The sequence below is a fragment of the Alnus glutinosa genome, chromosome 2 (assembly GCF_958979055.1).
Source record: "Alnus glutinosa chromosome 2, dhAlnGlut1.1, whole genome shotgun sequence".
Lineage (NCBI taxonomy): Eukaryota > Viridiplantae > Streptophyta > Magnoliopsida > Fagales > Betulaceae > Alnus > Alnus glutinosa.
Window position 1 is genome coordinate 4,000,647 of NC_084887.1, and position 13,666 is coordinate 4,014,312.

The 13,666-nt window shown below is 35.0% G+C and overlaps 1 protein-coding gene across 1 annotated transcript; it reads right to left on the reverse strand.

Moving 5' to 3' along the window:
• Positions 1–4,857: 4,857 nt before the first annotated feature.
• LOC133861249 (transcription factor CPC-like) lies at positions 4,858–5,948 on the reverse strand. The gene is made up of 3 exons (XM_062296988.1): positions 5,667–5,948; positions 5,259–5,346; positions 4,858–5,168 (listed from the first exon to the last, which is right to left on the reverse strand). The coding sequence occupies exons 1-3, from the start codon at positions 5,713–5,715 to the stop codon at positions 5,081–5,083; spliced, it is 225 nt and encodes a 74-aa protein (XP_062152972.1). The 5' UTR covers positions 5,716–5,948; the 3' UTR covers positions 4,858–5,080.
• Positions 5,949–13,666: the final 7,718 nt, after the last annotated feature.

Consider the following 13,666-nt stretch of genomic DNA (forward strand, 5'->3'; position numbering starts at 1 on the left):
ATCATAAAATCAGGAATTCATTAACCTTCCGGAATAATTGTATTCATTCCATATCAACTACACCTTCACATGTGAATATAAACCCTGCATCATATACTGGAAAGTGTGGCAAAAATAAGACATTCAAAGTTTGTGGCAAAAATGAGACATTAATCAAAGTTTGTAGCATACTCTCTTATAGTTGTACGTTGCCTGTCTCAATTGAGGATTCAGATAGGTTCGCTTTAATACGTGCTCATTTTGCTTCTCTAACCACCTCGTGCGGCCTATTGAAAAAACCGGGTTACTTGTTTGACCAATTTCTTACCTTTTATAATTATTTTCACATTGTTATAGTTTGTCTTTTGTATGTTGTTGGAGAGCCAGCTTCATTTTTATTTTTAGGATCATTCACTCCTTCCATTCAGAGCGGAATTAAGTGGAAGGATCCTTCCCTATATATTCACCTAGAAAAAAGAAAAAATTATGGCATATTATATTATTTTTTATGTGCCTTGTCACTAAAATTTGTTTATAGTGTCATTCGTCTTCGTCATCAGGGACAGAATAAAGATTTATTATTAAGAAAAGATAGAAATATATTAAAAAGAGACATGTCATGAACTTAGGCATGTTTCATGTGTTAATTCCATTTTATTTTATTTTTCAGTTCTTCATAGTTTATAGAAATAGATGGGTTGTGGGTTAAATGGGTATTAGTATTAATTAAGTTGATTACTTTCTTTTCTTTACGAGGTTTGGATTGCCTGAAAATGACTTTTTTTATTTATTTTGATAGCGATTAAACCTAATTTTTAAGCTCAAATATATATAAATACATTCAAGAAAAAAATTCAAATACTTACGTTTTAATAATTAAAAATGTTTGCAATTTCAGTTCTACAGCATGTAAAGGTGTAAATTTTTATCTTATTATTTAAGGCTTTAGCAAAGAAAATACTTGTTAACACAAGACCTTCAAAATCAACCATTTCTTGCGACGATACTTTTTTCCCATAAGGACAAAAGTTTAGATAATCTTTCCCATCATCTAATCATATCAAGCGTTAATCATTTGTCAAAAAGAAAAATAGTTTTTTTTTTTTTTTTTTTTTTTTTTTTTTTTTTAACAAAATAGCATGTGCTACATTAATACTGCAAACAACCCATAGACTTACAACTTGAAAGTAAGGGATAGGACCACCCAACTCTCTAAGCCAGAGGGATCTGGCTTAGTAAAATAGTTGCCTAAGCAGAAATACAAATTTTACAAGAAGGACATTTAAGCCTCTCTTAGAGCATTCCTAGTAGCCTCATCAAAATAGTTTTTTAGCTATTTTGGTGAGCCAATTTGATGAAAATTCTGAAAAACCACTCACGGCAACCTCACCATTTTAACCAAAAAAATTTGATGACTGAAATTACTAACCAAATTAGATTAAGCATTTTCACTCAACAACTCACTCACCAAATTTTGTTTCACATTTCTCTTTCACATGATTAGCACATTTTTTTCCTTTTTTCTCTCATTTTCTTCTCCTATCTCCCATCTCTTACATGATAATGTCCTTATTTTATTGATATGAATGATTTTTTGTAAAAAGATTATATAGAGAAAAAATAAATAAATATGAAAAAATTATTATTTAAATGGAATAGTAAATATTGACTAGTTAAAATAGTGAGGCTGCTAGGGGAATTTTAATAAAGTGGCTCACTAGAATAGAAAAAAGTGATTTTTAATTATTTTGGTGAGTAAAATTTGGTGAGACTACTAGGAATGCTCTTACAATAACGCTCATTCTTTAAATAAAGAGGGCTGATCTAGTAATTTGCTAACAAATATTCCCATAAAATTTGATCCAAACACAAGCAGGCTGAGACCGGAAACAAACAACATAAAAAGCACAAACACAAAAAGCAAAAAACCCAAAAACAAGTTGCCGGCAGTGGGAGAGGAGGCTGAAAACCGCCGGATGGCGGCGCGTGTCCTACACACTCCGTCACCGGACCCACCTAGACGAAGATCCGACGCCGGAGAACCCGATGCCACCGAGCACGGCCCGAAAAAAGGTGGAGCGTGACCACACGCGCACCAAGGAGCAGAGAGCTCCCAGGCGCGTATACACCACGCGCTGATCACCAACGACCGATACGACCGGTGCTTGTGGTGGCAGGGGCGGAAAACGCCGGGGAACGCAATTGGGGGGCGCGTGTCGATCAAAAATCGGCGGAGACGTGCAGATCTGGCTTCCAAAATCAAAAGAAAAACAGTGAAAAAACCGGTCGATGACACTTTGGTTCGGCCACTTCCCCAAAAAAGACATCTTGAGATTAACAATCCTGCCAAAACGAAAGAAAAAACAAAGAAAAACTGATAAACAAAGCCACCATAGCCCAAAAAAGCTAAGGGATGGTCAGCCTCCACCGGATCTAGCCGGGAGGAAACAAAAGCTCCACAACCCTAGAGGTTGGGAGAAAACTAACCCCACTGGACCAACTTAGGGGGAACAAAAAAACACCCTGACTCACGAGGAGCCAGAGGGAAATCAGCACCGAGAGGGGGAGGCGTGAAAACCACCCCCTCCCAGTGAAAACCATGCTCACAGGGGAGGGGCTCTAGAAGAGAAAAGAGAGAATATTATTTCTTTGAAAAATAGTTATTTATAGTTATTATTAGCAACGTTCTTATTAAATTATAAAATTTTGGGAGAATTTCATTTATAATCTCTAAATTTTTATCTTTTTTGAAATAAGGTACCTAAACTTTAAAACATTTTAATTTAGGATATCAACTTTTCAAAAAGTTTCAATCTCAGTCATTCATTAGAATTTTCTGTTAAATCTTGTCTAAATTCTCATCAAAAAAATTGATAGGATTTAGGTCTTGGTTAGAATTTAACAAAATTTGTAAAAATACAAATGCCTGAATATTTGAAAATTTTTATAATTTTTTTTTTAAAAAAAAAACAAACACAAAAGTAATTTGAAAATTTTGATAGGATTTAACAGAAAATTCTAACTAACAAATGAATGAAATTGAAACTTTCTGGAAAATGAATACCTTAAATTGAGACGTTTTAAAGCTTAGGTATCTTCTTTCAAAATGGATAAAAGTTCAGGGGTTATAAATGAAATTCTCCCTAAAACTTTTACAATTAATACAAAATCATGAGATTAATTTATAATGTTCACCCAAACATCTAAATAAGTGTCAAAATTAATAAATTAGATTTATGTATATTTATTTGCAATGCCCTCCTTATCCCTTTAATTTATATCTATTAATGCTGATAAAAAAGGCTAGATGTACCACTGTTTTTAATTCTCTTATAACTTGTTGACACATGTCAACACGTAATTAAAAATTTATGATTGGCACGACTCCAATTACGTGCTGACACATATCAACAAGTTATAAAATAGTTGTAGGTGATATTGGTTTTAATGTTGGGTTGAACATTAAAAATTAATCTTGAATTTGAGCGTTGATTGCAAAATCTTATAATTTGGGAGATATATTGCAAATGCTACTATTTTTTAGGCTGCATTTAACAAACGAAAAAATAGTAACTTGGATGGTAACTTTATATTATGGTGTGGACATAAATAATCACCAATGGCCCATTCAAACAGCCCCATTACATGAAAATGATCAGACTGCTATAAGCTTAAAAGGGGCCACCATCCCCCAAAATCAGGTACATGCCCTCTGTCATGAGCGGATGCAAATCCGCCATCTGGGTGAACACAGATCCGTTGAAGATGAATGTAGATCTACAATGGACAGACATGGATTTTCCTGCAATTGTTCCCATTGGCAGTGCTAGTTGTTGATGCAATATTTCAGATTATTGAATTGGCGATGGGGATCCTGCAAGAGAAGGCAAAATGTCAACAAAAAATTATCGATTCCTAAGGGATTAGGGAGCCTTTGATAGTTAAGTCAGTCGGGTATTTCAGACCCTAATGGAGAGAGTTTAGGGAGAGAAGGTGTGTACCTGATTTTGGAGGGTGGTGGTGCCCCTTTTATGAGAGGCTCCTTAAATATGGTCTATTGAATGCTTGCCACACCAGTAGCCCCGCATCCCTTTGGCCGACCTCATTCAGTTGGTCTTCCGTCTTGGTACTAGGTAGCAGTTTTGAGATTTGATGTACATAAATGGATACTAGTTAACACATAAACATGGCCGACGGCCGAGTACTTTTCGGTTACAAGGGCTATTACACATCCTTTTCCTGTCCACTATTCGATGTTCATACCTTTTGCAAATTAATTATTAAATTTGTAGAACTCATACATATAAGTGCTACAAATTTAATGAATTCAAAATATTAATGAAAAATTTGCAAATCTCGTTGTATATGGACAAGATAATGATTTGTATAATTTTTCTTGAGTTATAAAATAACTTGGATCCTCGGGATACTGACATGGGACATTACTCTGTACTAACCCAAACCCAAAAAAAACATCCAGAGAATGTGCAGTGTACATAAGATAGAATTAAATTCAAGCTATCTTAAAAATTTTAAAATTCGACTTTAAGAAAAATAAATAAATAGATTTTGAGGACAAGAATCCTGCAATTGGGGGATATTGGACCATTGGCCATCCTGCTATTATTCTTTACCCTGCCCTCCTTTTTAGGCAAAGAGTACGTGAGGTGGGTTCTCCCTCTTTAGATTATTAGTTCATGTCACCTAACCATAGTATAATTGTGGTGAGAAGAATAATATATATTTTTATTATCTTATAAAATAATGTATATTTCACCCATTATTCAAGTGTTTAGGGTTTATAAGCATTTTTTAACACCATATCCTACCAAAGAAGTGTTCCAGGAAGCAAGAAGAACATTCACATAATAGAAAATATGATTTGAAATTCCACACATTCTTGGTCATACCAATAAGAAGAACACATTGTACAGTTACTAGCTTAAGCTTGCTTCAGTAACATGCCCCATTCGATTGAGTTAAAACCCATAATAGGAAAAGAAAACTGGCATATTTTTCAAACAACCAAACTTTTTCTACAACCCCCCCCCCAAAATTTTGCTGCTCTGATGGAGAAAGACAATCCATGTTATGGCCTTTTTCATTCACTTGTCGAGTATCTTGAGGTCCAGTACTTCCGAATTTCCTCTGCTGTTCTTCCAGGAATTCTCCCAGCAATTAGAGACCACCTAAGGATCAGCACCTTATGCTCATAAGCTCAATGAAACTTCAAAAAAATTTACAAACAAGAAGATAGGGAAACAACTAAACAAGCCCACCTCTCACCGACAAGGTTATACATCCTAGTGATAAGGGTTTCCTCATCTTCAGAGAATTCAAGCTTGGAATCTTGACTACTATTATCCTCTGCAACAAAGAGAGAAGAAAAGTCATTAAAATCTTTGAAATAGTAGTAATCTGGGTTAGGTTGGTAGGAAGAGAATTAAGGCAAAGGCATTTTTACAGAAAAATTACTGAGTTTTGACACATGGGCATCTCTAAAATCAACAGAGGTATTATTACACAAGTGTATAAACAGGAGGAGCTAGAATAATTAATCCAGGTGTGTCATAATTTGACATGTCTACCTACTGAATCCACAGAGGTTGTCATCAGAAAACAGTTCACACAAAAGTTGGAAGATGTGAAATAACTTCAAAAAGAGCCACTAATTTCAAAGGGGGTACCTCTAGAATCCATAGAAGAATTATCTGAGGAGTGACCCAAGTCAGCCATAGTAATTGAAAACGAAAGACAAACTCAAAGAGCTACTAAATCCAGTGGAGGAAGCGTGTGTTGAAATTAAGGGCAGTTCTTAAGTAGTATTAATAGAAGAGCACAGAAAATGGTTCCTGTGGATGGAGAAGAATGGGCGGTGAGAGATAGAAAGTGGAAGAAGAATGGTAGTTGACAGAGCAGTCTCTAGTCCAACGTTGATAGGTTGTTGAACCCAAATGTTGGTTGGTGTAGACTCTTGCAGACTGATAAATTTCTAGTGTAGTAGCTCATACCTATATACAATGTCTGTAGCAGCAAAGAAGTAACAAGTGGCTAAAAAAAGGGATGTTGGGTCCCATAATTATTAGTTGATTGCACGTCAAATCATTGATCAAGCTAGAATATATGTAAAGACAAGAAAGGTAAATCACAAAGTGTCCCGCCGACTCGTACGAGAGAAATCTCTTGGAAAACCAAAAGAGCTCAAAGAGAGTGGGAAAAAAAAAAAAAGTGTGTTTGGTTAGAAAATGAACATATGTACTTTTCAGTGATTTAGCTTCCTCTTCCTTATAGTGTTTTCTCATTATTTGTTAGGAGAGAGTTTCATGGCCTAATGGACTTGATTACGTAGCCTCCACTCCGTTAGACACACCCTAATAGATAAGGGCTACGATATACTAGATACAGCCTTGTTTTATTTTCCTGTGCGCCCGTTATTTTTGATCAGGTCGGGCTACTAACCTATATAGGGCTTTACTGTGAATGAGACTGTTTGAGCCGGTTAACAAACTGAAAAGGCTTACTTCTTAAGGACTTATTATGCAGTACACCAACACACTTAGTTTTAAAAAAAAAATGCATGTGAAAATAATATGAATGCTATATTTCAAATATATGTGAGAATTAAAAATGCATTTTAAACAGAATTTAATAAATTGAATTGAAAAAAATTCGTCCAATCTAGCTTAATTAGAGAAAAAACTTTGTCAATTTGATATTTTTTATGATAAAATATTTTTGGATTTATGATTCAAACTTGGATGGTATTACCAAGAGGAAAATCTTAGAATAAATGTTGGAATCAAAAGTCTCGTAGAGTTGTAGTTCCTTCATCTAATTAGGCATTATTACATGGTCAGGGATTTAGTCATTGCTTATGCTTTGGTGCGAGATATACACACAAGTGTCTCCTTCATGGAAATTGTTTGGTGAGAATGTGTAATTACGTAGGTTATCCTCTGGCTGTCTTAGCAGTAATTAAGAAACTGCCAAACATGCTTTAAGACACAACAGCTAAGAATGCCCATTTAAATATCCCAGACAAGTTTCTCTCTCTCTCTCTCTCTCTCTCTCTCTCTCTGTCTGTCTGTCTCTGTCTCTGATCTGACATCTTCTTTTTTTTTTTGTTTTTATCATGTTCCTGTCCAATTTTCTATTAGCATTCTCACACCTGTTAGAAAATTAAAATACACAGCAGAATTAAAATATTAGCAGCTTATTTGTACTCTAGTTGATTGTTTCATGTGATCTTTTAAATAGTATAGAACTTGTTTGGGTGTTTGATTTTTTTTTTTCTTATATTTTACTATATTTAAAAGTGTGAATATAAAAAAATTTATTCTAGAAAATTATGTTTGAATGGTTTAGAGAATCTGAAATAAAATTGGAAAAAGATGTTTGAGAGTGAATTTAATTTAATATAATTAAGAAAAAAAATAATTGATTTAATTTATATATAACTTTATTATTATTATTATTATTATTATTATTATTATTATTATTGTTATAAATCTAAAAAACTGATTTTTTTTAAAAAAAACAAAAAACAAAATTGGGGTGGCCAACCACCCCAGCAACGGCTCGGCCACCCTCGAATTAGACGGAGGTGGCTCAGCCACCCTCAAAAATCGCTAAGGGGTGGCTCAGCCACCCTTGGTTTTTTATTTTTATTTTTTAAATTTCATTTTTTTATTATTTTTGAGTTGGGTTAAAAACGAGTCGGGTAAAACCCAAGTACAATTTTACCTTGAAAAATCGACCCAATCAATTTTTTCAAATATAATAAAATATAAAACAACACCCAAATATGCCCTTAATTTCTCTCAACAGGGAAAAAAATCTAACAGTCACTCAAATTGCTAATAAATAAGTAATTGATACTTTAACCCATGTTACCCATCCAATGAAAGGTTATTTATAGTCTTACCCCATTGATGGGAGGAGCAACCACCGTAGTAATGCTTCAGTGCTACTCCATATTTACACGGTTAGGCATAATACCTGTAATTGACAATGTAACGCTTGTCAAATTATATTTAAGATTGACATATGACAAGCACATATTGTTTTAATAGCATATGCTTCTCACATATTTAAAAAAAACGCACATCACTTTTATATATGAAGTTGTAACTTTTGGGAAGGAAAGAGATTTGTAAATTGAAAATGCAAATCGATGTAATCCCTCGTGGTGCAGAATACGTGACTTTGAGAGATAGAATACATTAATAATGGATCATTCTTTTTCAGTTTCCACTCAGAAAAAGTGGGAAGGGACCAGTCATAAAAAAGTTAAGAATTTATTGAAAACTTTAATTAGGTGCCATCCTTTCAAAAACTCTCTAACAAAACATAAATGTATTACTGGTCTAGCTATCTTGCAAGAAAAATTATACGTATACATTCTTTACGCATTTTCATACAATTAAGTTTAAAATTCGCTATTGAATTTGTAGAACTCAATGTGAGCTACATAAATTTAACGGTGAATTTGAAAATGAAATGTGTAAAAAATGTATTTATATCATTTCTCATCTTACAAACGGTCTTAGTAGTTCAATTGGAATAAAATCCTTTTGGGATAATCTGCTTCTCTATCTAGGTTTCTTCCTTTTATTGAGAGTTTTCTTGTCCTCAAGTGGGAGCCTCTTCCTCTCCTCATGAGTGTGAAGAGGAGGCCCCTCCTCCTCACCTCCCCAGCCTGCCCCTTGATCTCCCTGCCGCCTCTGGTTGTTTTTACATTTTTGTGCTTTGGAAGATCACATGTACTCTAGCTCCTCCATCTCTTATGTAATATGTAGGATGGCTACTCCCCCTTCCTCAGGAAAAGTCAAAATGACCCAATTATACCCTTGTTTGAATGGGAGTGTGAACTGTGCATTTGGGAGTCCTAATTGAATTGACCGATCGCACCCTTGTTCGAATACGGATGCGAACTCTCCATTCAAGATCTTGGTCAAATCGCCTTAGCACACCCACGTTCGAACGGGAATGCGATCATGACAGTCTAGACAGTGCCACTTGAGTAAATTTTCATTTAGTCTTTAACAATAGAGGTATAAAAGGAAATGATTCTCCAATATACAAGAATCCCAACTCAATTTTCATTCAGACTCTTCATTTAAATTTCATTCCAATTTTTGAATGATTTGTTTACTCCTCGAATTAGAGTTAATGATTTTGGGTTTATTTGTTAGCATTGGTTTTCCTTATTTTTCTTAGTTTTTCAACTTTAGGAGATTTTCCTATACATCTTTAGGCGCTAACATTAGTTAGACCCTAGCCTCTATAGTTGAGAAATAGCATTATTTGGATCAATTCTAGCCGTTAGTTTCTTTCATTTTGAAGCTTTGTAGCTACTATTATAAAAGAGATATGCTACTTGATATTTTCTTCTCCTTCTCATATTCTTTTTTTTTTTTTTTTACTTCCGCTTTATGAGGCGTGGCTCTTAACCGATTGAACGACCCTTTGGGAACCATATTCTTCTCTGCTAACTTGGCATTATTAATCCATCTTTAGATCAATCTTAATTTTTTTTCAATGATGAATTGACAATGTCACATTAGTGAAGAATGATGAGAGAATAACAAGAGAATACAAAGTAGCATTTCTCATGATAAAAAAAAAAAAAAAAAAAAAAAAAAAAAACGCTAAATGTAATGGAAAAATCGGCTTTATGAGAATGATCGACTGAATTGATAAATCAATTTTCTGATTTTCTTTGCTTTCTAAGAGTCTAAGCATTTGTTAGCTTCCTAACTTCATAGAATTGAAGTCGTCGAGTGTTACTACCTATGGAACATGGGATAGAGAACCAATAAAAACTGATAGATTTTAAGGTGATTCGAGCTACCATGAGCCTCCCAAGAACAAACCTGAGTTTGCTAATATAATACTTTCACACTTTCATTTTCAAGCAATAAGTATATAGACTTACAAGACCAAAAAGAAACATAATTGAAAGACAACTCTTAGAGATACCTACTTACGGCATCTCCTAATCTCCTACGGACTTCTAATACTATTCCAACACTTTGTATAAACCGTATCCCTCATTCACTCCTTAACCATCAACTCCAATAGATAGATAATAACTAAAATAACAAGTGAGACTCTTGTTCTCATCGTTTGCTCGTATATCTCATACGTAACCTCGACCTTCTTCTTCTTCTTTTCGTTTTTTTTTTTAAATCAATCGCTTCGACTACGTCAAACTATCAAGTGGTATCAAAGCTCGGCTAGCTTTATCCAGATTTTAATTTCATGGCCCACTTGTGCATAGTAACAACTTCTATAACGTCGCCGGTAAGGGAGGGTCTGTGGAAAAATAAATAAATAAATATAAATATATATATATATATATATATATATATATATAGTTTTTTTCTAAAACCCAAAAATCTGGCCTTCAAAATCTGGAATATATATATATATATACACTTCTTTTTAAAATCAAAAGTTTAGCCCCCCATTCTTTCCTAAATCTCTTCAACTCCTTCCTTTATCGCAAAGGTTAAAAATAAAAAATAAAAATAAAAATCAATGAGGGGAAGAATTTTGATGGGGTTATTTTATTATTTAAACTAAAGTATTTAACATGGTTAATGGTCAGGTTTGGTAAGTATCCTTTTGTTATAGATCAAAAGTGCTATGCAATCCTTTGTTTGCATCTTAAAATGTTTAACTTGTGTGCGTGTGCATGTTTAGTTTTGCCCTTTTGATTCATTGATTGCTTGTCTAGAAAGTAGATTCTTAAGTAAGGACCACTTGTCCTTTTCACCTAACCAAACCATACCTATCTTCCACAAGAGTGTTGAAGCCTATCCTAAGTGGGTGGCTGCCCAACTAGCCAATGGATGTATTGCTCTCAACTATCACCTACCTGCGTAACTCTTTCAACTTTTCAAGTACTGGAGGAGTACGGACTTTATCTTATACTTCAATTATGTTTTGTTCTTTTCATGTATCATGATTTTGCTATACATATAGTAGTGAAACTGTGAAAACACTAGCATAGTCCACCTTTCCACAGAAGCTTATGAGGTACATACATGCATGTACACATAGTCTAGGGTGACAATTTTTGTTTGCGTTGAGTTTAGGTCGTCTGTCAAAATATGAGTATTAGATTATAAAAATTAATTATAAATTGATCTATTTAATTAAATAAGTTAAATCCATCAACCTTAACGTGTTAATTTCATGTTGGGTTTGTGTTAAATTCGCAAGTCATATCAAATATTGTCAACCCTAAATATCACATGTCGGGTTCAAGTTGTGTCGCAACATGATCAGTATAATGCTCTGTTTGTTTCAACGTAAAATGATTTTCGTCATAAAATGGTTTTAGATAAGTCATTTTTCAGGAAAATATTTGTCGCCGAAAGCATTTTCCGTTGTTTGGCACGTACGAAAAAACACAAATATTTTTTATATTATCATTCAATCATATTAACTTATAAAAATCAATTTTTATTCACAACATATTAATATTAATGTAAAATAATATAAAATCACTAGTGATGAGATTCCGTCACTGATTAGCAAGATTCCAACCACTTTCACATGATTCATGCTACTTTTTTTTCGGAATCCGGAATAAAGGCTGGAATCCGAACAGTTTCGTCTGAATCTGGGTTGGCCAGATCCCGGCAAATAGGCCGGGATCTAACTGTTCTAGTCTTTGAAATCTGGGCTCACCGGGATCCGACTGTTCTGGTCGCCGGAATATGGGCTAACCGGATTCTGGCGAAAGTGGCCGGAATCCGACGACAGTGACCGGACATTGTCAAATTCTAGCACCGGCCTAATTCCGGTGATGGTTGACTGCTTAAACGTGAAGGTCAAATGCGTCGTTTAAAAGAGAGTCGAATGCGTATGCCGTTTTGGAAAAATGATTTACACTTTTAAAAAGCGTAAATCATTTACCGAAATTTATTAAGCATTTTTTGGTCAAACGGAACATAAGACTATAAATCAACCTTAGAGCATTTGTAATGAGCTCCTCAAAGTTTCCTCAAATTTTGGGGGAAAAATACTCTTTTGTTATTTTGGAGATCCACTTTTTAAAGGCATCAAATATCAAACTCCCTAAATATTCTCTACTTCAAATAAATATTATTTTTTATTAGTTTTAAAACAACCACTTTCAACTACTTTTAACTGTCACATGAAACCAAAATTTATTAGAAATCTCATGCTCATACAACTCCAACTCCCATCTAGCTTGTGAATAAATGATAATGGAAGCCACCAATCCTTGAACCGCATCCATGGCAATTACCCATAACAATACACACCATCAATTGAATCCACTCAATTCCAAAACAACCGAAACAGGGATACTACTAAAATAGGAAACACAACCGGGTACACAACCAACACCAAAACAGAGGACAACCCAAGACATAGAAAAACGTTTCAACAGAAAAATGGAGGGCTTCTAACAACAATTCAGCCAAGAATCATCAACAAACCAAATCATAGTACATGGCCGAACAAGAACACAATTTATCAACTAAAAATCAACAATAATCCAAACACTCATTCAGCCAACAACATCCAAACAACCCAAAAATCCATCAACATCAACCCACAATAATCCAATCAAGAGTAACCCACAGCAATAATAAACTGACAAATTAAACTGAATCAGGTTCAGCTGTTGGCTCACAGGAAATTTGCCATTGAAAGTTGCTGGGTCTCGGGTCAACGGGTCACGGGTTCGCCAGAATTGCCACTAGAACCGTCGGAAAATCGCGCCTCTGGTGACCCATGGAGGATCGGCCTCCTTTGGTTTCACGGCTCGCCAGACCTCTCCATGCCTCGCTGAATTTTGGTTCTAGCCACCGCCTATAGAGGATCGGGTCCCCTAGGTTCCGGGTCCGACTCCATCTGCGACTCCCTCTCCCGATCTCTGACTCTCCCTCTCTCCCGATCTCCTCAGTCTCTCGATCTCTCTCTCGATCTCATCTTTCACTCTCGGTCTCTCTACTCTCTCTGTGTATCTGGACTCGGTGAGAAGAACAAAAGAAGAGGAAAGAAGAATAAGAAAAGGAGGAGGAAGAACTGGAAATAAAGAGGAAAAGGAGAAGGAAGAGATGCGTTCAGGAGATCAAGAACACGGGAAGAATGAATAAAGAAATAGAAAATATGAAGAGACGAACGAAGCTTGGCTCTCCAGACCAGACGAGCAGATTTGGCAATCACCAAATTTACTGTAGCACTGAGGAGCTTGCTGTGGAGGTGATTTTGAGGAAACTCAGCAGAATTTGAGGAAAAAACTTATTTGAGGAGCTCATTACAAATGCTCTTAACCCAACCCATTAAATTAAACGGGTCAAACTCAACTCTAATTCAGTAATTTTATGTTAAATTCGTATAAAACAGACCGTATAACAATTTGCCGGCACTAACAAACCGTATCAGGCATGGGCTTTTGTTCATTCAGAGCCTAAACGATGAATTATCGAAGATGGAGCCCTTCTTTCAATTCCAAGAATTTAAACAGCAGTCCGGGAAAACATGGAACATACAACATGGATATTTCATAAAAGAATGCACGTAGTGCTGTAGACAAATCTCTTGGTGAGAATTGCGAATTTTGGTGGCAAAAAGTTACTCTTAATACTAGGTTTTAACAACCTTTGATCCACAAGAAAACATAATTTGAATCGAAAATGTATAG